Source organism: Sebastes fasciatus, chromosome 12 (assembly GCF_043250625.1).
Source record: "Sebastes fasciatus isolate fSebFas1 chromosome 12, fSebFas1.pri, whole genome shotgun sequence".
Taxonomy (NCBI): Eukaryota; Metazoa; Chordata; class Actinopteri; order Perciformes; family Sebastidae; genus Sebastes; species Sebastes fasciatus.
The window spans coordinates 18,781,554-18,801,444 of NC_133806.1; the positions used below are offsets into that span (position 1 = coordinate 18,781,554).

A 19,891-nucleotide genomic window follows, 5' to 3' on the forward strand; every position below is an offset into this window, starting at 1 on the left:
ATGTTATGTTATGTTATGTTATGTTATGTTATCTTATGTTATGTTATGTTATGTTATGTTATCTTATGTTATGTTATGTTATGTTATCTTATGTTATGTTATGTTATGTTATGTTATCTTATGTTATGTTATGTTATGTTATCTTATCTTATCTTATGTTATGTTATGTTATGTTATGTTATGTTATCTTATGTTATGTTATGTTATGTTATGTTATGTTATGTTATGTTATCTTATGTTATGTTATGTTATGTTATGTTATGTTATGTTATGTTATCTTATCTTATCTCGTATTGTTGCGATATTCCACAGTATTCATTATTATATCACTAATATACTATTATTCTGGATAGTATAATATTTGTATTGTTTCTAATATTTTTTTTTTTTTTAGGATGTTATGTTTCTGACCAGATTTCTACTTTAAACTTATTTACTCTTTTTAACCTAAGTAACAGAATTAATTTCAGTTTCATTGAGATTTAGATAATCCAAACCCAAATTTTGATCTCCTACTGTAAATATGAAATATGGCGTGGGAGAAATCCTTCAAAAACATGGATTGTATGTAGTAAAAATGATGGGATTTGCAGAATAACTAAAACATAGTGTGACATAGTATAAGATTTTATTTAAAGTTTACGTGTTACTTAACATCAGCAGTAGAAGTGGATGAGAAATTAAAAGGTGTGTGTAGCCTGATATATGTTCAAGTTCTCCAAACCGGTTGGCTTACATATTTTTAGAATATTAAGATAAGATAAGAGATAAGATATTCCTTTATTAGTCCCGCAGTGGGGAAATGTGCAGTGTACAGCAGCAAAGGGGATAGTGCAAAAAACAAGATGCATCAGCTAACACAGTAAAAAAAGAGCTAAACAAAGTGTAACAAAATATGAACCATTTAAATAGAATAAAGTATATAAAAAAGGAGCAGTATATACAGTATTGACAATAAACAGACTATTAAAGGGACTGTTTGTAACTTTTTACAGGTACAAATCTGCCGGCTCGGGATCCCATGCACGCTCGCTCCCATGCTTGCCTTTACTCACACACACCGCGCGCATTCTCGCTGTCTCGCTCCACCTCTACACGTGCATGCGCGCTCACTACACACTGCAGAAGAGTTAGTAGCTCTGAGAATATCTAGTGAACGTTTGCGCAGAAATAACTGCTGCAGCTCCTCCAGACCAACAGAGGTTTCCCGTGTCTTGTGAAGTGACGGGGCTCCGCAGCGATAAAACGTTATCATCTCCGACCGGGTCGGGAGGCAATAACGTTTCGTTTCCTGCTTCAGCCCCGCAGGCTGAAGCAGGAAAAGCCAACACTAGGATCAGCAGTGATTCATGGAGAGACCTTCGTCTGGTCAGCTAACATTACTGCCAAGCAGGTGAAATATAGAGTGATATTGTACTTTTAGCTGACGTGTATCGCCTCACTGTTTTCAGCGATGCTCGTTCATGTCCATTTAGAGCGAGCACAAGCGCGAGCCCGACGGTGACTTTCGTTGACTACAGGTGTCGCTGTTAACAAGCATTTCTGAAAGTTACAAATAGTCCCTTTAACAAAATTGCACAAGTGGAAAAAATGATATTGCACAGTGAGAATGAAAGAAATATCAGGTTATTGTCAATTCACAGTTTAAGATTGTTAATTGATTTAGTAGTTAAAGAAGTGTCATGCTTTTTAAGTCCTCGCGTGGAGGTCATGCTATAAACACTCACAGCAGCAGGAGCGCATGATGAGGGCGGGAGGGCATCATGAGGATGGTGAACTCTTCCTGCTTTGGGGACACTCCCTACTAACATGAACACCAATCACAATCAAAAGTGAACAAGTTATCTCTAAAACTGTCTTTCTTTTTAACCCTCTGTTGCTCAATCTGCTCAGCTGTTACATCTACTATCTTGCTATGTAACCCTATATATATTAATTTTATAGTGTGTAGTAGCAGTAAGTAGTGGTTGCTTGCTGCTGGTGGAGGAGGAGGAGGAGGAGGAGGAGGATCACTTTCTCCTGCTGCTGTGAGGACCTGCTGCTGCTGCGCTGCTGGTCTCTTCATGCTATGGCGTCCGTGTACAGCGGATCCCACACCTTAGACAAGGATGATGTGAACTACAGGATGCATTTCCGAATGATAAACGAGCAGCAGGTTGAAGATATCACCATCGAGTTCTTCTACCGGCCGCACACCATCACGCTGCTGACATGCACGGTGCTCAGTCTGATGTATTTCGCCTTCACAAGGTAAGACGACCGCAGCTAGCTGGGTTAGCTTAGCATAACTAGCTAACGGTGATGCTCTTGACTGCAGCAGCTAGCCTTTAGCTACTCCTCTTTTAATGACTGAAATAAACATTTACATCCACATGAATGCACTGGAATAACTTCCTCAGTGACTATATGTTGCTATCATTAATAAAGAGATAATAATAATAAAGAAATGTGTTACATAATAGTGCAGTGATGCATGTTTCCTGATATTAGCTACAACAATGTTACATTTACTGTGATTATCTGCTTTAATAACCACATTTTACCTTTTAAATCTATTATATATCACACCTTAATGTGTTGTGTGAATATATGTGATGCACATACAGTTGTTGAAGGGCATATAAAGCTTATTCTACTTATAATAGGGGTTGTTTATTAACATTATACCACAGTATATATCACTGGTGGTGGTATTAACCTGACATGTGTGTGTTTACTCTAACCCTGCAGAGATGATGGGAACCCAGACAGTAATCTCTGGGTGGGGCTCATCCTGGTCATTTCCTTCTTCCTTGTCATCAGTGTTTTGGCATTTCCTAACGGTGAGCACAAAAAAATGATTATTATCTTCATTTAGCTAAAGTGTGTCTGCATATATAGACATTAATTACCTGAAAGAGCTCCATAAACATTATTATTTAACATTAGACTGACTGCTTTTACAGGAAGAACCTCATTGTGATACTGTGAAAACGAAACCAGGAAGCAAAAGTGTCTATGCTTATGGGCAGTATACTGTATGTGGAACTAGGGCTGCACGATTATTAGGGGTGTAAGAAAATATAGAAAATAAAAGGATTTTTATTTATTTATTTTATTTATTTTATTTATTTTATTTATTTTATTTTAATTTATTTTATTTATTTATTTATTTTATTTTTATTTATTTATTTATTTGCACATATATAAAACTGCACAAAATCCAGTCAATTAAAAAAAACAAGAAATGTGTCAGGAGAGGTCAAGAAGCCACTTATACAAAGGATCTCCCCCCAACCCCAGGAGAAAAAAAAACAATAACAAAAAAGGAAGAAAGATCTAAACTAACATCATTTTAATACAACAAAGGTTAAACAACAACAAAAAGTACACAAAATGTGCAGAAAAATCTAACCAAACAGTTGAAAATAATCCAATACAAACAAATGAAATACATAAAAAAAACAGCACAGAAGAAAAGAAAAAATATCTAAACATATCAAAAGATAATTAAACATCATGAATTAAATGTGATGATAATTTCCTTTTAAAATGCTCTAAGGATAACGAGCTCTTGATAACATGTATTTTGGTGTTCCATATTTGCACACCACGATATCTGAGGGAGTACTGGCCATGTTTTGTTTTGTAAAATGTCAGGTGAAGATGATTAACCTGTCTAGTATTATGTGAATGAATTAGATTTAAAGAAGTTCTTAAACGATGATGGTAAAGAAGAAGGCAAGAACATATATTTATATATAAACACACATATCTGGTGAATATTTATGTCATAAACTGAAAGCTCGCAGCAGCTCCCCAAAAGTGAAGGTGCTGGCTGGCTGTTAGTTTAGGAGGTGCTTGATTTGATAGTTTTCTATGAGCGGAGCACACATTTTAAACGTCAAGATCACAGTCGATCATGTTCATTTAAGTGTGGGAAGTCAAAGTTGTGATCACGATTAATATTCGATTAACTGTGCAGCCTTAAGTGAAACAACAACACAAAGAAAAACGGATTTAATTGTTTCGGTGTCACTTGTTGTAGATGATGTATTTGACATAGTATCTTTATGTGCCTCACTTTAGGTCCTTTCACCAGACCACATCCTGCAATATGGCGAATAGTTTTTGGTGAGTATTGCTCTCAGATGGTGAAAACTGTTTTTGTTTGGAGCTTAGATTTCCCTTCCTAATGTCCCGTCTCTCTCTGCTGTAAAGGTCTGAGTGTCCTCTACTTCCTGTTCCTGGTTTTAATCATCTTCCTCAACTGGCGGCAGGTGAAGCAGCTAATGTATTGGTTGGACTCAAACCTGCGTTATGCCAAAAGAGAGGCGGACGTAATGGTGAGTGATGCAGGCTTGCACGGAAAATAATTTTCATATCGATTCACATGCACCAGTTGCGTTCACTAGCAGGGGATTATCAATCACTTTAATGAGACAATCTGTGCTGCTCTCTGCAGGACTATGCAGTGAACTGCCATGTCATCACCTGGGAGAGGATCGTGAGCCATTTTGACATCTTTGCATTCAGCCATTTCTGGGGATGGGGTATGAAGGCACTGCTCATTCGAAGCTACAGCCTCTGCTGGACCATCAGTATTACCTGGGAGCTTACTGAGGTAAGGAAGCACAAACCAGATGAGGTTATCACACACTAAACATCCCGTAGCATCCTGTGGCCTATCACTTCCTCTCTGGCGGCCTGTCTCTCACTCCGTCTTTATTATGGAGAAATTGTAAATTGTAAAATTGTAAAGTGTTTTATCTGGTGTGAAGTTGATGGGTTTTGGCCATTCTCAATAAGTTTATATAACCCATATTAGATATTACTGTAGGCTGAAAAACAGTGTTTTCAGATATGATGTAGACTCACAGCCTCCTAATCTCCTCTTCAGCTATTCTTCATGCATCTGCTGCCTAACTTTGCTGAGTGCTGGTGGGACCAGGTGATTCTGGACATTCTGCTGTGTAACGGAGGAGGCATCTGGCTCGGCATGACTGTCTGCCGCTTTTTGGAGATGAGGACCTACCACTGGGCCAGTATTAAGTATGAACTTGCAATCTGGAAATTAACTACAAGTAACGGTATCCAGTTTTGTGTTCATCTTTAGTCTGCTGGATTTGTTAAGTTAGTTATAGGTTGTGCTAAGGGAAGTGGGGTTTATATGGTAAGCCTGGTGCATGCATTTCATGTTATCAGCCCTGATTGAATAATAATACATCTAATATATTAGCAGTAACCAGAGGTGGAAGAAGTACTCAGATCCTTTACTTAAGTAAAAGTACTAATACCACACTGTGAAAATACTTGCATGTAAAAGTCCTGCACTAAAGTTATTAGTAAAAGTATGTAAGTATAATCAAGAAAATGTCCCCGGTGACTGTTATACTATCATATATTATATCATCAGATTATTATTATTATTACACATTTGTGGAGCTAATTGTATTTTACATAGGGCAGCAACTAATGATTATTGTCATTATGATTAATCTGCTGATCCTGCTTCAGAAAATGGTGACAATTCAAAATTAATAAAAAGTAAATAAGAATAATTCAAAGGCAAAAAACAGAAAATCCTCATATTTGTAAAGCTGGAACCATGAAATGTTTTTGCATTATAAAGGATTTAAATGATTATCAAAATAGATACCAATTAGTTTTCTATCAGTTAATTAATCAACTAATCATTTAAGCTGTACTCATCAATGTCTTAAAATCTTACTAATAATAAGTACTTATTAATTAGTAACTTAAGCTGTCAGATAAATGTAGTGAAGTAAAAAGTACAATATTTTCCTCTGATATGTAATGGACTAGAAGTATAAAGTAGCATGAAAAGACTAAAGTAAAAGTACTTCAAATTTGAACTTAAATACAGTACTTGAGTAAATGTAGTTAGTTACATTCCACTACTGACAGTAATACATTATCACTTTAATTTAAACTGAAATGTAAAATATATCCTTAAAGGATGAAATCACAAGCAAAAGAATGTTTATATAGTTATGTAGTTAGCCCAATGAAAGATAGTTTTACCGTATTTAATTGACATTGATAATGATGTAATATTTAAGAAAATCTGAATACGTAAGATATGTAAATTCAGATGAGTAAGGGCTATCTAGTACATCAAGTAATGCATTTGAGAAACCACCTTAAGATGCATTAATAGTTGTTTTGAAATATGATCCCCCAAGTTCATCAAGGCGGAGTGGACGTGAATTATTAATGTGATGGCATTACTTTCATCCGGCTTTGTCTACTGTACTAACATAAGATTTATTGTAAATCTATCTGCATGTCTTTGTAATCCTTCTCCTGCGCTTCCCTTCAAGAGACATCCACTCCACCACAGGGAAGATCAAGCGAGCCGCGTTACAGTTCACCCCTGCGAGCTGGACCTACGTACGCTGGCTCGACCCGAAGTCCTCCCTGCAGCGAGTGATGGGCGTCTATCTGTTCATGATCATCTGGCAGGTGGGTCACTGAGAAATCCTCTCTCGCCATCTCCCCGTGACTAAGTGCTGACTAGTCGGAGATCATCCGGTGTGCTCTGCGTGCAAAGTCCAGGCTAATCTAATTATCTCCACTCTTGTTGAAATCTAAAACCCGTCTCACACAGATCCATATAATGCACGAGTGTCCTGCTGTCTACACGTTAACAGCTAATCCCATACGGATGAAAGACACACTAGATTACCTGGGAGCAATTTATAGTAATGAGTAAACCGCGGATGGAGAACTTGAGTAAGCTCCATTGCGTTCCACTGGAGAGTCAACTGTGGCTGCCAAATTTCTACCCACTGGAAACCATGGCGATGAAAGCTGCTGTTTCTCTCATTTTTTTTGTGTGGTGATGAAACAACATTGTTCTCCCCTCTCTGTCACTCAGGCAACTCTCTTGAGGCTTTAAATAGCAATTACCAGTCTTTGAGAATTAGTTGAAGAGATGGGGGACGTCTCCGCTCTACTCAGCGCGGTGACAGTTTAGCTGCTCTTCACTGGATTCAACCAAACAAGCTCCAGGCCAAATGAGTGAATAACACGGCAGCAGGCCTCCCTCATTATCTTCCAGTGCGGATGAGAGGGACATGGACAGAGTGTCCCCCTAAATGAACTGCTAGTATTGTTACCAACTTCTTTATCCAAGTGTGAGTTGTAGGAGAATCTTTGTTTGTCAGTGTCCTGGCTGAACTGGTTGACCTTTCTGGTGCACCTGCCTATCATAAAGCACAAATTGAGTTCCATTGTGCCAATAGATCTTAACTCACAGCACACATTTTGACTTGTTGAACAAAGGTGTAACTAGAGATGCGATGTTTAAGTCAAGCCTGATGTGTACACATAAAAGAGTGATCCCAGCCACTTAATCACTGTGAAGCATACAGCTTATTAATTAAACACTGGTATAGGATCAGTATTCGGTATAGGCTGATAGCCAAAGCTCAGGTATCGGTATCGGGACTGAAAAAATTTAATTGGTGCATCCCCAGGTGTGACTAAAACATTAATAATTGCTTAATTTCTTATAGTCGGGACAGTTCCAGGGCCTTGTTTTTGTGCATGCAGTCTCACTGGCATGGCTTATTGGCACCTGTTAATGGAGCAGAGCTGTCATTACATGGCATTTGCTACACTTGTGCTACAACTATATCAAAACATCTGATGTGACAGAACACAGAAACTGGGAAAATAGGATCTGGGTTGAAAAATACCCTTTAATGTTATAAGTAACACATGCTTTTCCTAATATGACTAAGTCAAAATGTCTGCTGTGAAATTTTTTGTATTGAAATTAAAAGTATAACGCAGTCCATAAGTAGTAGAACAGTGACACCGTTTGTATTGTGTTGGCTCTGTACTCTAGCACACTGGATTTGATGCTGACTTACAGCTGTAAGAGTGGTGAAGGGCTTTCACATCCATACTGTGTGAACATAGTAGGAACTGTTGCCCTTTTCATACATACAGTCGTTTTACAACAGTACAGCAGGACACAGCCAAAGCAACCAGTAGGTTTTTTAGGGTCAAACAGTGCAACGTTCTTGACTGGCTAAGTCGGTCACCTGACCATAATCCAACTTGTGCTACGTGTTACTGTGCTAAAAAACACTGAAGACGAAACCCCCCCCTGAAACAAACAACGTCACCATGGATATTAATACTTGCACAATATTTGGAATCAAACATTAAATATGAATACTTTACTTCTCCTTAAATACTTTATGTAAGATTATTTATATTGCGGTCTATGTATAAAAAGTGCCAACGTTCCTACACTAATCATTTCAAACTCGATGAGAGCTAGAACAGAAATGTGTCTCTGTCCAACTTCTCTGTCATATACAACATGAAAATCTTATTCTCTTTTACCCGTTTCCCTCTTTGTCCATAGCTAACAGAGTTGAACACATTCTTCCTCAAGCACATTTTCATCTTTCCTGCAAGCCATGCTCTTAGCTGGTGTCGGATCCTGTTCGTTGGTATCATCACGGCTCCAACAGTGAGGTAAAAACACATAAGACAGTTTTATTAGTAGGCAAATGATCCCTAGAAACTGACTTTGACGAGCAGATTAACGGTAGGGCAAATAACTGACTGTTTGCATTGCATTTGTTCTTTGCTTTAGGCAGTATTATGCGTACCTTACAGACACACAGTGCAAGAGAGTTGGGACCCAGTGCTGGGTGTTTGGGTAAGTGAAACCTAAATTAAACTACTACTAAAGTTGATCTTTTTTTCTCTCGGGTAAAAGCCACATAAGGGGCTTACTTGTTTTGAGCTTTCTTCAGTTAAAAGTTGAATGCAGGTCAGAGGCTTTAGTTGTTAATGTTTGTTTTTCTCCCATCATTCACAGGGCAATCGCCTTCCTGGAGGCCTTGGCGTGTATTAAGTTTGGACAGGACCTGTTCTCAAAAACACAGATCCTCTATGTGATCCTCTGGCTGCTGTGTTTGGTAAGATCAGGATCACAGTAACGTTGCATTTCTGTGTCAAGATGAATTACTACGGTCTTCTGCAGTTAGTTGTAGGCTCGTCATGCTTTGAAATGCATGAAATCTTGTGACTTAACTTTGCCGCCAACACACCATAAATTTTCACACACATCTTTCTGTTTAAACATTTAAAAAAAAAATTGAACATCACAAACGTCCAGTGCTGTAAGTTATTGATTATGTATTTTCCATAAATCTTTATACAGTTTCTGTTTTTGTTTGATCTGTTTTTAGGCCTTCACTACATTCCTGTGCCTGTTTGGAATGGTGTGGTACGCTGAAAATTATGGTCCAAGACAAAAGGTATGTCTATTGCTTTAAATTGTAGAAGTGTTGTTAAGTTTGTCATATAGTTCATAACAAAAACTAAGTAATGTTGGTCTCCGTTTAAAGCTCTCTTTAATCTTATCAGGGATGCATGGAAACTCCCATTTGTTTGGGTAACCGGTTAGTTTATTATGCGTTTGTTAAAAGGCAATGATGGCTTATGCACCTGCACAAGTGTTAAAACAAAAGCCCCTTTTGGACCTTTGTTGTTATGTAAATCTGGTATCAGTTTGTCATGTTGTCAGAATAAGCACCACTTTTACATAAAACTCCAGCGGTCTTAGTAGGTTGACCTAGTATCACGCTCATGATGGTCATTACCTACGGCAAAATAAGTTTTGAACTTTGGTATTTTTCAACCTGGACCCTATTTTCCCATGTTTTTGTGTCTAACTGACTAATGGCGACAACAATTTCTCAAATTGGTCCAGTATTGAGGCAGAGCGTTGTAGACGGCAGCTGCTCACGGCAGCTGCTCACGGGAGCCGCAATATAAACCTATTGGGGCAACCTGGCACCGTCATTTACGTCCACTAAAAGTGCTTGTTTTTGCCATGACAGGCTCCGGTTGTTATTATAAGTGTCTTGACAACATTATGGAAAGAGTCTCGCTCAAGGAGAAGTCTCGTTCTCAAATTTTGCGAGGTGACGCGTTGCCGAAGACAACGGTGGAAATGTGAGTGCCAGCCGGGCCGAGTTCGTTGTGTTGGAGTACAGAAAGCGTAGTTTAGTGCTATCTAAAAGATTTTCAATGTCATGGCTGAATATTTAGATGATTTCGACAATGTGGACGAGGTCTTTGAATTCGATGGCCGCCCGTATTTACTTGAGCCATAGTATATGGATATTCAGGTTTCACAACAAGACTTCTACTTGAGCGGGACTTGGACACAATAACAAACAGACCAGATCAAGCGAAAGGTAATAAAAACGTTTTATTTCTCTGTTGGGTCTTTTCCATAATGTTGTCAGACACTTATTATAATAACAATCTGAGCCTGTCAGTGACAAAAACAAAACCTTTCAACTCCTTGCTGTTCTCAGAAGCCAGGTGTTAAATATTGCACAAGGTTAGTGAGCTGCAACAATCCTTGACACCTATGTCTCAGTGACGACAAGCCATTGCTTCAACAGATAGGCGAAGCCAGCAGTGTTGCGTTTTCCATATCTAAAGAATCAGCTGACACAGGGTCAGTTAGCTGCTATATGTTCCGTGTCCAGTTAATGGTATGTGTGTCATGCGTCTGAACTTCTTCTCCTCTCACAGAGCCTCTCAGAGTGCGAAGACAGTTATTACGCTGAATATGCCGACAATGAAGAAGTATTTAAAGGTACAGTGACTTTACTGTAAATCATCAACCACATAAAAAAAGGCTCATAAAAGTAATCAGCTGTAATCTAGAGAAGGGCCGACCTCTAGTGGTTGGAATGGTGTTTTACTCATACTGCAAAGTTCAGTTGCATCTTTTTATAAACTCATTCCCAAGTGTTTGACCCTCATGTTCCAGAGGAGACAGACGAAGACGACGACGACAGCCCTACGCCCAGACATAGAGGGAAGGGCTCCGGAAACACCAAAACCATCAACGGCCTGGACAGCCAGTAGGAGTTGGAGCCAGAAGCTGGTGTGCGACTCCTGAACTCACTCCAAGGGAGCCAGGTGTGAAGGATCACAGGTTGAGAAGGGGGGTAAAGATGCAACCACTTCCCGGTGTAATTAAAGTCTAGAAAGCCCCCACCTACAGTAGAGGGAGTGGAGACAGGAGAGGCTAAGTGGATCAACAGGCCCATGCAGTGTTATTAGGAGTGCACAGAGGCTTGGACTACAGAGGTGCACACTTAACTGTGCTGTAGTCATAAAAAAACACTCCTAAACCACTGATCACAGGTTTCTGTGAAAGAAAGACAGCTTAGTATTTTGTGTGTGAGAGAAAGAAAGAAGTGGCGATAAAAACTGCCGATTGTAGATGTGACTGCATGATCATTGTAGCTGATAAACTATAATTTACAAACATTTATTCTACGATACAGTATATCATTGATGGTCAATGTGCATTTGACTGGTTTTACACCAGCCTTAACTCCAGTATGTTGGTTCAAACACATTTAAATGTTAAAAAGCCATTATGTAGAATTTATCACAGCCTCTATGTTTATAGCACAGAAAGGCTAATGTCCTTTTATTAGTCATCTATTGTCTATTTACATCCTAGATGTTCACACCTGTTTCGTGTTTATAACTTGAATGTGGGCAGGATTTCAATGCAAGACGGCTTTAGCTTGGTTAGGATCATTGACTGAGGATTGTGTTTGACCCTGGAACAAAGCAAAGCACACAGTTTAAGCACTTTTCAGAATGTTTTTCTTGCAACTACTGTACATTTTGTAATGCTTGAGTATTTTTGTGAATCTTCGTGACCTTGAGTGATTTTACTCTCCCTATCCATCTGTGGCTGCTATCATTTTTTTTTTTTTTACTTTACTGATATCGGAGGGCATTCCTGCATGTATTGTCAGGCTCTACCTGTCTGAGTGCAGGCGTGGCTTTGTTTCACTGTCGACCTTCTTGTTATGGCATATATTGCATCTGCATGGCTGTGTCAAATCAAGTGTTTCAGTAGGAAAATGTTACAAGAGTAGTCAACGGATCTTTGTATAACACCACACGCCAGAGCGCCAGTATTGTTATTTTTATGTCTTTCACTGTCATCGTATTATTTGAATTCACCCCTTGTGCCTGTTTGCATGCTCTCTTTTTTTTTATTCCCAACTTTTCTCAGTTTGTATTACGACAAAATTTGGGCTTTTCGTGTTTTTGATTCTTCTGCTCTCGAGTGCTTTCTTGAATGTTTATTTTCATTCGCTCTATCGGCATCATCTCAGTACAGATATATCCCCTCATAATCCTCGACAATCCAGACGTCTACCTCTGTGGAATGGACCAGGCTCCTGTGCTGCAGTAGACACTATAAATGGTACATTGTCTCTGGATTTAGATGTGATTTGCCAAAAACAATTCCGATGAAAATGGCTGTTCTTTTTCACTGTGAAGTAATGAAACATAATAAAATGTTTTGCATTTCCTCTTAAACTCCTTGTAAGTTATTATTGGAGGTATTTGCCCTTTTTATGCCTCTGTGCCGGCGACAGCTGTGGGCAGAGGCATTATGTTTTCGGGTTGTCCGTATGTACGTCCTCGTCTGTCTTGTGTGTGTGTGTGTGCGATATCTCAGGAATGCCGGGAGGGAATTTCTTTCTTTCAAATTTGGGAAAAATGTCCATCTGGATTCAAGGACGAACTGATTCAATTTTGGTGGTAAAAGGTCACTGTGACCTTGAGGCCGTTCCATTCTGGTGAACGTTATATCTCAGGAACACCCTGAGCTAATTATTTTCAAATTTGGCACAAACTTCAATTGGATTCAAAGATGAGCTGATTAGAATTTGGTGGTTAATGGTCAAGGTCACTGATACGTTTTTGTCCATAACTCAAGAATTCATATGCTAACTATGACAACTTCACACAAATGTCTAATAGGATAAAATGATGAAGAGATGACATTTTGGACAGACATGGATGTAAACTGCAACTTCACTGGTTGGTGGAGGCATACAACCACAAGACAGCATATGTAGTTTGTTTTTGCAGCAGCACTACTTTCAACAATGAATGCCTTTATTACTCATTAAAAAAAATATTTGTTTTACTCTATTATATTCATAGAAGTACGACGCCGTCTGAGTACTTAATAGGAAACCATTAATGACCTTGCTCGACCCCTGGAGAGCGTCCTGCTGCAGCAAAGGAGTGCCGGATTGGCTGACTCAAGCGCTGCCCGTCTCGGATCAGATTTCACTCTGTCTGCAAACCATGAAACTCAGAGACTGAAATAGCTGCCTCGTGCTGACCTATAACAACATGTTTTTGAAGGTACGGTTGATGTTCCCTTTGAAATGAACAGCAAAGAATGTTGTATAGTCCAACAGTAGTAAGCGTCTTGAGATATCTTCTCGTGATTTGATGCCATACAAAAATAAATTGAATTGAATTGAATAGAATAGTAAAGGAAGTATATCTAGAAATTGCAATTGCTGAAAGAAAAAGCCTCAAGTTATCAGAAGCTGTCACCCCACAGTGAGTATTCAGGCACACTGTAAACCCATGTAACATCTTTTGGAGATCCTTGCTTTTTAATATACATATGGAAAATAAGGAGTTTTTTCTGCTTGCTGTGCTCAAAACAACAGGGGCTGTAAACACTTTACCATCTCCAACCTGTGTGTAAGCTGGTTTCCAAAGGAGGGCAGCAGAGAGCCTCAGTGTTGTGCTAAATGTCACGTGATCCGTTGGGCCTAAAGCACAGGACATGAGTGTGTTGACAAAAATGTGGCAGTGCTCTCTGCCTTCATATCCCTCTCTTCATCATTCTCTCCATCTCATTTAGTCTTTCTTTTTCAGAATCCTGAAACTGCTGCAGCCTGCATCAGCTGACTGTTCTGTCTCAGCGGGTTTAAAGAGAACATCAGGATATTTCAGTCATGGCCTCCCCGTGGTGTGGCAGCCTGAGTCCAGAGGGGATTCTGAGAGAGATCCAGATCAACTTGCTGGAGTGTAAAGTCTGCTTCGAGAAGTTCAGCACTCAGCAGAGACCACAAAACCTTTCCTGTGGACATGTACTCTGTCTGGAATGCATCAGGGCTCTGTCCCACCCTCTCCTGAGGAAGCTGGAGTGCCCGTTCTGTCGACAGCTGTGCAGCGTTGACAGCACCTCCCACTGCCAGGCTCTTAGTGACCTGCAGGAGCTGCTGTTGTCTTGGAGTCCCACATCCACTGCTCCTCCTCAGAGGGCCAAGGCGGGCCTTGGCTTGGCCGCAAATGCTCTGCACCTCTGCACAGCTTTTGGAGGATGGGGGACTCTCATCAATCCCACTGGGATAGCGGTTTTGGGGTCTTCAGGGACAATAGTGGTGGTGCATGATGGAGAGAAGAGGGTGGTGGTGTTCAATCCGCAGGGCAGGAAGCTGCACAGTTTCGGGCAAAGAGGACGAGGCAGTCGGAAGATCTGTTACCCAGTGGATGTGGCGGTGACTCCCTGTGGTCATGTGGTGGTGACGGATGCAGGGGATAAAGCTGTGAAGGTTTTCACCTCCAGGGGGAACCACGTGTTGACGGTCAAAGATCCCCTCCAGATGCCCTGGGGTGTGGACACAGACAGCTGCGGGCACATCCTGGTCTCAGACGTCCAAGCCGGCACGCTGTCCCAGGTCAAAGTGGACTATACTCACGGTCTCACTCTAGAGCATCTAACAGCAATTTCAGACCTGCAGCATCCAAAAGCGGTGGCCTGCTGCCGGGTGACTGGGAACACTGCAGTGATGGAGCATTTACCTGATGACACATGTCCACCAGGGAGGCAACAACGCTCGAGGCTGAGAGTGTTTACAAAAGACTTCCACCTCCTTTATCAGACTGACAGTTTCAGCCTGACCCTGCAGTCCACAGTGAGGCTGAACATGTCAGGTGTGGCCTTTGACAGAGATGGAGGTGTGATTGTGATTGACTCCGATCAGGGGATGATTTGGAGTTTGGGGAAGCTCCCGAATAGCCCAGTCCTGACCCCACTTATAGGAGACCTCATCCGCCCAGTTGGACTGGTGTCACTGAACAACGCGCTCGTCATTCTGGACAGTGGAGACCACACAGTGAAGATCTATTCTGCTAAATCTGATGCTGGGCCCATCATATAGCTCACTTATGAACAGGCCAGTTAGAGGATGTGAAATGTAGCTTATTATATTATGAAATTATGATGTGACCTGGTAATGCTATTTAAGTAAATATTAAGTCAGGTTTTACATCGAAAATGATAAATGTGATATAATAAAAATTAATGCTATTAACTACTGTATGATTTGTTTTGCTGTTTCCTTGTGAGATACCGCATATACGTTCACTTGGATACTTGTAGCCACAAAAATCCTTCAGATGAAACCATCTCAAGTAAAAGAAAGAGGCCATAAACCTGTGATGAGGGGTTGAACAAATAGATATTACTTCATTTTAATTGGGTCACAAGTCAAAAGATAGGAAACTACTGCTATACAGAGCTGTAGCTACACAATGGATAGTGAGGTCATGTCTTCCGGTCGTGTCTAGAAGGTAACCCATAAGTGGCAAGACTCTCATGTGATGGTTGAGGTTAGGTATTGACCTTGAATAGTTAAGGTTAGGTATTGACCTTGAATGGTCAAGGTTAGGATTGGTCGTCGGGCAGCAAGTCTCATGAGAGTTTTTCACATTTTCGCAACTTGTGGGTAACCATCTCAACAGGACCTGGTCTTCCATATTATTATTTTTTTTCCCACTTTTTTAAAGATCCTCAAAGATCTTTAATTAGGTTTTTTTGTTTTTTTTGGGGGGGGGGGGGGGGGGGGGGGGTTGGTGGGGGGAGGGGGTATGTGTGATAAACAGATAAACATAAAGGCTACAGTAGATAGAAGATATACAAAAAAATTGGAAATTATCTGATACATTTTTGGTAAAAAATAGGAACACTACATGACTATTAATTATTTTATTTTTTTTGCTTTTGTGATTTTACACTTTCACTTGGACACCCTTGCCCTCAGTGTTTTCTAAAAACCTGGTTACGGCCCTACTGCTATAAAAGCTTAAACGTAAAAAAAAGTGTTTTATATGACTTTTTATTTATATAAAATAATTAATAATAATAATCCCGTAGGCTATTTATTTAAAATTTAAAATTTTAAATTGATTTAGAATCTAAGTTCTCGTCCACTTGTTTCCCCCCCTGATCAACGGCGCGGTACGTAAATTATCTATCTGATACATTTTTGGTCAAAGAAAAAAAATAGGAACCCTACATGACTATTAATTATATGTTTTTTTGCTTTTGTGATATTACTTTCACACTTTCACTTTAGGACTCCTGCCCTCAGTGTTTCTAAAAAACCCAGTTACGGCCCTGCTGCTATAATAGCCTACATAAAAAAAGTGTTAAAAAAAATAAATTAATAAGAATAATCTCGTAGGCTATTTTTTATTTAAATAATAAAAAAAAAATTATAATAATAATAAATAAATAAATTTAATATAATGATAAAATAATTAAATTAGTGTGTGTGTCAGAGAGGGCGAGAAAGACATGTTTAATGTGATATTTATTCCCTTTATAATAAACCTTCTGCTCTTCCTTCTTACATGTCTCGTCCACTTGTTTCTTGAATCTTGGTGCGTAAATCCGTTCCCCCTGTTTGGCACAGCCTGTCCAGTCTGCCAGAGGAGAGCAGTCGTGCTCCCAGTGGAAGATGGCGGTGGGAATGCTGTCTGGAGCTGGAGCAGAGTGCTGGATTTGCACAAAAAGCCAACCCGGATGGATATAAAGGACAAAATGAACATATTGCCATCTCATCTCCTCGAGGTCCGGACTCTTTTGAGGGTTGTTTAACAACTAGAATCTGCTGCCTTTTCTTTTTCTCTGGCAGAAACCATCCGGCTTCTTCTTGTCGGAGGATTCACAGACTGCATACATTGTGATAGCTCGGCGCATAAAACAGGGTGGGAGTGAAAAGTGGACATAAAAATGTCGGATTCAAAGGTAAAAGTTGCAGTGAGAGTCCGGCCCATGAACCGCAGGGGTAAGTGTTAAAAACGACCATTTCTCTTTTGCAAACTCTGCATGTCTTGTCTGCTCGGATTCATGCCACATTATCATGAAGTTTTCTTCGCCATTGCTGCTTCCAGCTCGAGTTATGAGCCTGAAGAAGTCAGACCTGAAAACACGGTCAAAGTAGAGCTCTGATTTTGTACCTTTTCACACCCACACATTTACTTTCCCCTCAACAAACCTTCTCTCTCCACAGAAATTGAACTGAATACAAAATGTGTGGTGGAAATGGAGGACAACCAGACAGTCCTGCACCCACCACCCTCAAATGGAAAAGGAGACAGCAGGTAAACAAAGCTGACAAACACTGACAAATGTTTTGTATTTGTAAATAAATATAGGTATAATGTATTATAGTGGAGTGAGCTATTTGTAGATGAGGCATCTTTTGCATTAGTTTGAGTGCAATAGAGTATAAAAAGTGTTTGTGCAGCACACATCTGGGTGTTTGTAAGTGAAAGAGCAGAAACATGCACTCTCACTGTAATAACCTCATCCCACCTTGGTTGTAATACAGTAACAATATCATCCAAGGTTAGCATATATAACTATCCAAGTGAGCTACTGGACCACAAGTCTATAGCTTCAGATGTCTGAAAATATACATCAGAACATTAGACAACAGATAAACAAAGCTGAAACACTGACAAATGTTTGTATTTGCAAATAAATATAGGGTATAATGCATTGTGGCAAGCAATATATAGTGCTGTGAGCTTGTTGTAGATAAGGCATCTTTTGCATTAGTTTGAGTGCAATAGAGTATAAAAAGTGTTTGCAGCACACATATGGGGCTCTGGGTGTTTGTATGTGAAAGAGCAGAAACATGCACTCTCACTGTAATAACCTCATCCCACCCTGGTTGTAATACAGTAACAATATCATCCAAGGTTAGCATATATAACTATCTATCCAAGTGAGCTACTGGACCACAAGTCTAGCTTCAGATGTCTGAAAATATACATCAGAACATTAGACAACACTCACATGATTCTGATGCACAGTCATGAGGATTAAACTTGCAAACTTTTGATCTTCAATTCATTTCTTTCCATAAATGCCAGTAAATAAATGCAGTAGACAAACAGGAATGCTGCACTCCCTTTTTTTGAGGACATGATGTTTGTCACCCACTTGCTCGCAACATGATATATTAGTCTGTGTTATGCAATCAATGTGAACTTTCCAATACTAATCAACCCAGTGTTATATTATTACCCTCATACTGTTTGCCGATGTTGTGTTTCAAGCCCAGGGGAGGTGGTTGAGCCTGTTTGACACATGAAGATGTTCTGTTAGACTGAAAAGATTAATGTGTATGAGCCTCAGGGTGTCACCAGAGTCAGAACTAATTTAACTTATGTAGCGTTCAAAGTGGTGTTAGACCACACTGTGCCTTTTTAGAAATGGCATGATGCTGCATGTTTTTGTCAGCTGTTTTTATGGTAAAAAAAAGTGGAGAAAAGCATCAAAAGGAAAAGCTAGAATCATCTAATGTTTCACACTCTGCGCAGTGAAGGTCAGTAATAAAAAAAAGCTGCAGTTTCTAATGGCTTGTGGTCGGACATGCTGTCAGATTGTAACGAGGAGATCGCACAACTTGTAGGCTAATGATGGCTGTATGCTTGGGGAGTCATTGAAATGTCACGACCGTTAACTGTCAGATGTGTATATATATATATATTTTACCCATTGTAGTTGTTTTCTATAATTTTTTGCGCTTGGTTCGTTTGCTCTTCTCTGCTGTTGTTGTCACACATGATTAAACAGCTGACCTGATTATCCACAGGCGTATATAAGTCTAATAGGACGCTCAATTAGAGAAAAAAGACTATTTGTTTTTTCCTTTGCTTTATCAGTAGTGGCTACAGGGAAAGTCCACAGCGTGGATAAATGAAGTCATAGGAGGTGAATACACGCCACAGTCAAGACTTTTCCCATGGCCCACATCCAGTCTTGTTAAAGTGTAACTCTTTATCTGCTGTTCCATGTAACCAGCAGTCAGCATTAAATGGTAATGAGCTCGCTCCCCCAGCAGCTCGGGTCCACACATTAACCTGTATTTAAGGCAATTATCAGAACAGAAATTGCCACACAATGGCGGCGTTCCAGGCAATTAAACAAATCACGCTCAAAGCTAACATATGTTGGAACGGGATGCACAACAACAGAACACAAAGCTGTTGTGGGTGAGAGGTCGGAGGAATGACAATGAGCGTACAGAGATTTAGAGCGACAACATCTGCAATAGTTTCTCAGTTAAGTGATTAGTATTTTGGATCTGATGCCGGATCTTTCCATGGCGGTTCTGGTTGTGATTGTGTTCAAGCTTTGGAAACTACTTGCATAGCACCGATTTCTAAATAGTGTATTTCACAATGCTAAGAGGATTTGTATATCTGTTAATGATATTATAAGTAATGCGGTACTTGGTTGCAAGCATAGACTGTATAAGAAGTGGACGTAGTCACCGTGACGTCACCCATTGGTTTGTTGACTGCTGTTTTGAAGACTCAAGTTCGGCATTTTTGCCATCTGGGTGTTTGGTCCCAGACTGGACAATGCCGTGGTCGCGACCCGTCAATCACAAGGTAGCCACGCCCTATAGCATACCCTGCTTTATGGTCTATCTGACTCTAAATGGGACCATCATTTACTAAATGAACATCATGCTGTATTGAAGAAGACTTCAAACTAGCTATTAAGACCATAAACTCATGTTTACAATGTTTACTGAGGTAATAAATCAAGATAGAAGTAGGCTCATTTTCTCGTAGACTTCTATACAATCAGACTTCCTTTTGCAACCAGAGGAGTCGCCCCCTGCTGGCTGTTAGAAAGAATGCAAGTTTAAGGCACTTCAGCATTGGCTTCACGTCTCAGACCCGGAGG

At 39.9% G+C, this 19,891-nt stretch overlaps 3 protein-coding genes across 15 annotated transcripts in view; all 3 read left to right on the top strand.

Annotated features, from left to right (window-relative positions):
* Positions 1 to 1,949: 1,949 nt before the first annotated feature.
* On the top strand, positions 1,950 to 12,402 carry ptdss1a (phosphatidylserine synthase 1a). Its single transcript, XM_074653843.1, has 13 exons — positions 1,950 to 2,250; positions 2,731 to 2,822; positions 4,069 to 4,113; positions 4,201 to 4,325; positions 4,445 to 4,603; positions 4,880 to 5,031; positions 6,324 to 6,465; positions 8,384 to 8,496; positions 8,618 to 8,683; positions 8,846 to 8,945; positions 9,219 to 9,287; positions 10,579 to 10,642; positions 10,820 to 12,402. Exons 1-13 carry the CDS (start codon positions 2,069 to 2,071, stop codon positions 10,915 to 10,917), a joined length of 1,407 nt encoding a protein of 468 aa, XP_074509944.1. The 5' UTR covers positions 1,950 to 2,068; the 3' UTR covers positions 10,918 to 12,402.
* A 798-nt stretch (positions 12,403 to 13,200) lies between these two features.
* LOC141779163 (E3 ubiquitin-protein ligase NHLRC1-like) lies at positions 13,201 to 15,212 on the top strand. Its single transcript, XM_074653844.1, has one exon. It carries the CDS (start codon positions 13,851 to 13,853, stop codon positions 15,057 to 15,059), a length of 1,209 nt encoding a protein of 402 aa, XP_074509945.1. The 5' UTR covers positions 13,201 to 13,850; the 3' UTR covers positions 15,060 to 15,212.
* A 1,380-nt stretch (positions 15,213 to 16,592) lies between these two features.
* kif13a (kinesin family member 13A) overlaps positions 16,593 to 19,891 on the top strand; it is a 46,787-nt gene continuing 43,488 nt past the window's right edge. For 12 of the 13 annotated variants that reach the window (XM_074653845.1, XM_074653846.1, XM_074653855.1 and 9 more), the window contains exons 1-2: positions 16,593 to 16,970; positions 17,196 to 17,286. In XM_074653845.1, coding sequence (XP_074509946.1) covers positions 16,916 to 16,970; positions 17,196 to 17,286 — 146 coding nt within the window. In that variant the 5' untranslated portion in view covers positions 16,593 to 16,915. The remainder of the gene's footprint in view (positions 16,971 to 17,195; positions 17,287 to 19,891) is intronic. The other variant, XM_074653854.1, reaches the window with a different exon arrangement.

Coding starts and splice junctions, on each gene's coding strand:
- LOC141779163 (XM_074653844.1), top strand. CDS start 13,851: ATGGCCTCCCCGTGGTGTGGCAGCCTGAGTCCAGAGGGGATTCTGAGA.
- ptdss1a (XM_074653843.1), top strand. CDS start 2,069: ATGGCGTCCGTGTACAGCGGATCCCACACCTTAGACAAGGATGATGTG. Junction 8,497..8,617: donor ATCACGGCTCCAACAGTGAG/GTAAAAACACAT, acceptor TCTTTGCTTTAG/GCAGTATTATGCGTACCTTA. Junction 10,643..10,819: donor CAATGAAGAAGTATTTAAAG/GTACAGTGACTT, acceptor CTCATGTTCCAG/AGGAGACAGACGAAGACGAC.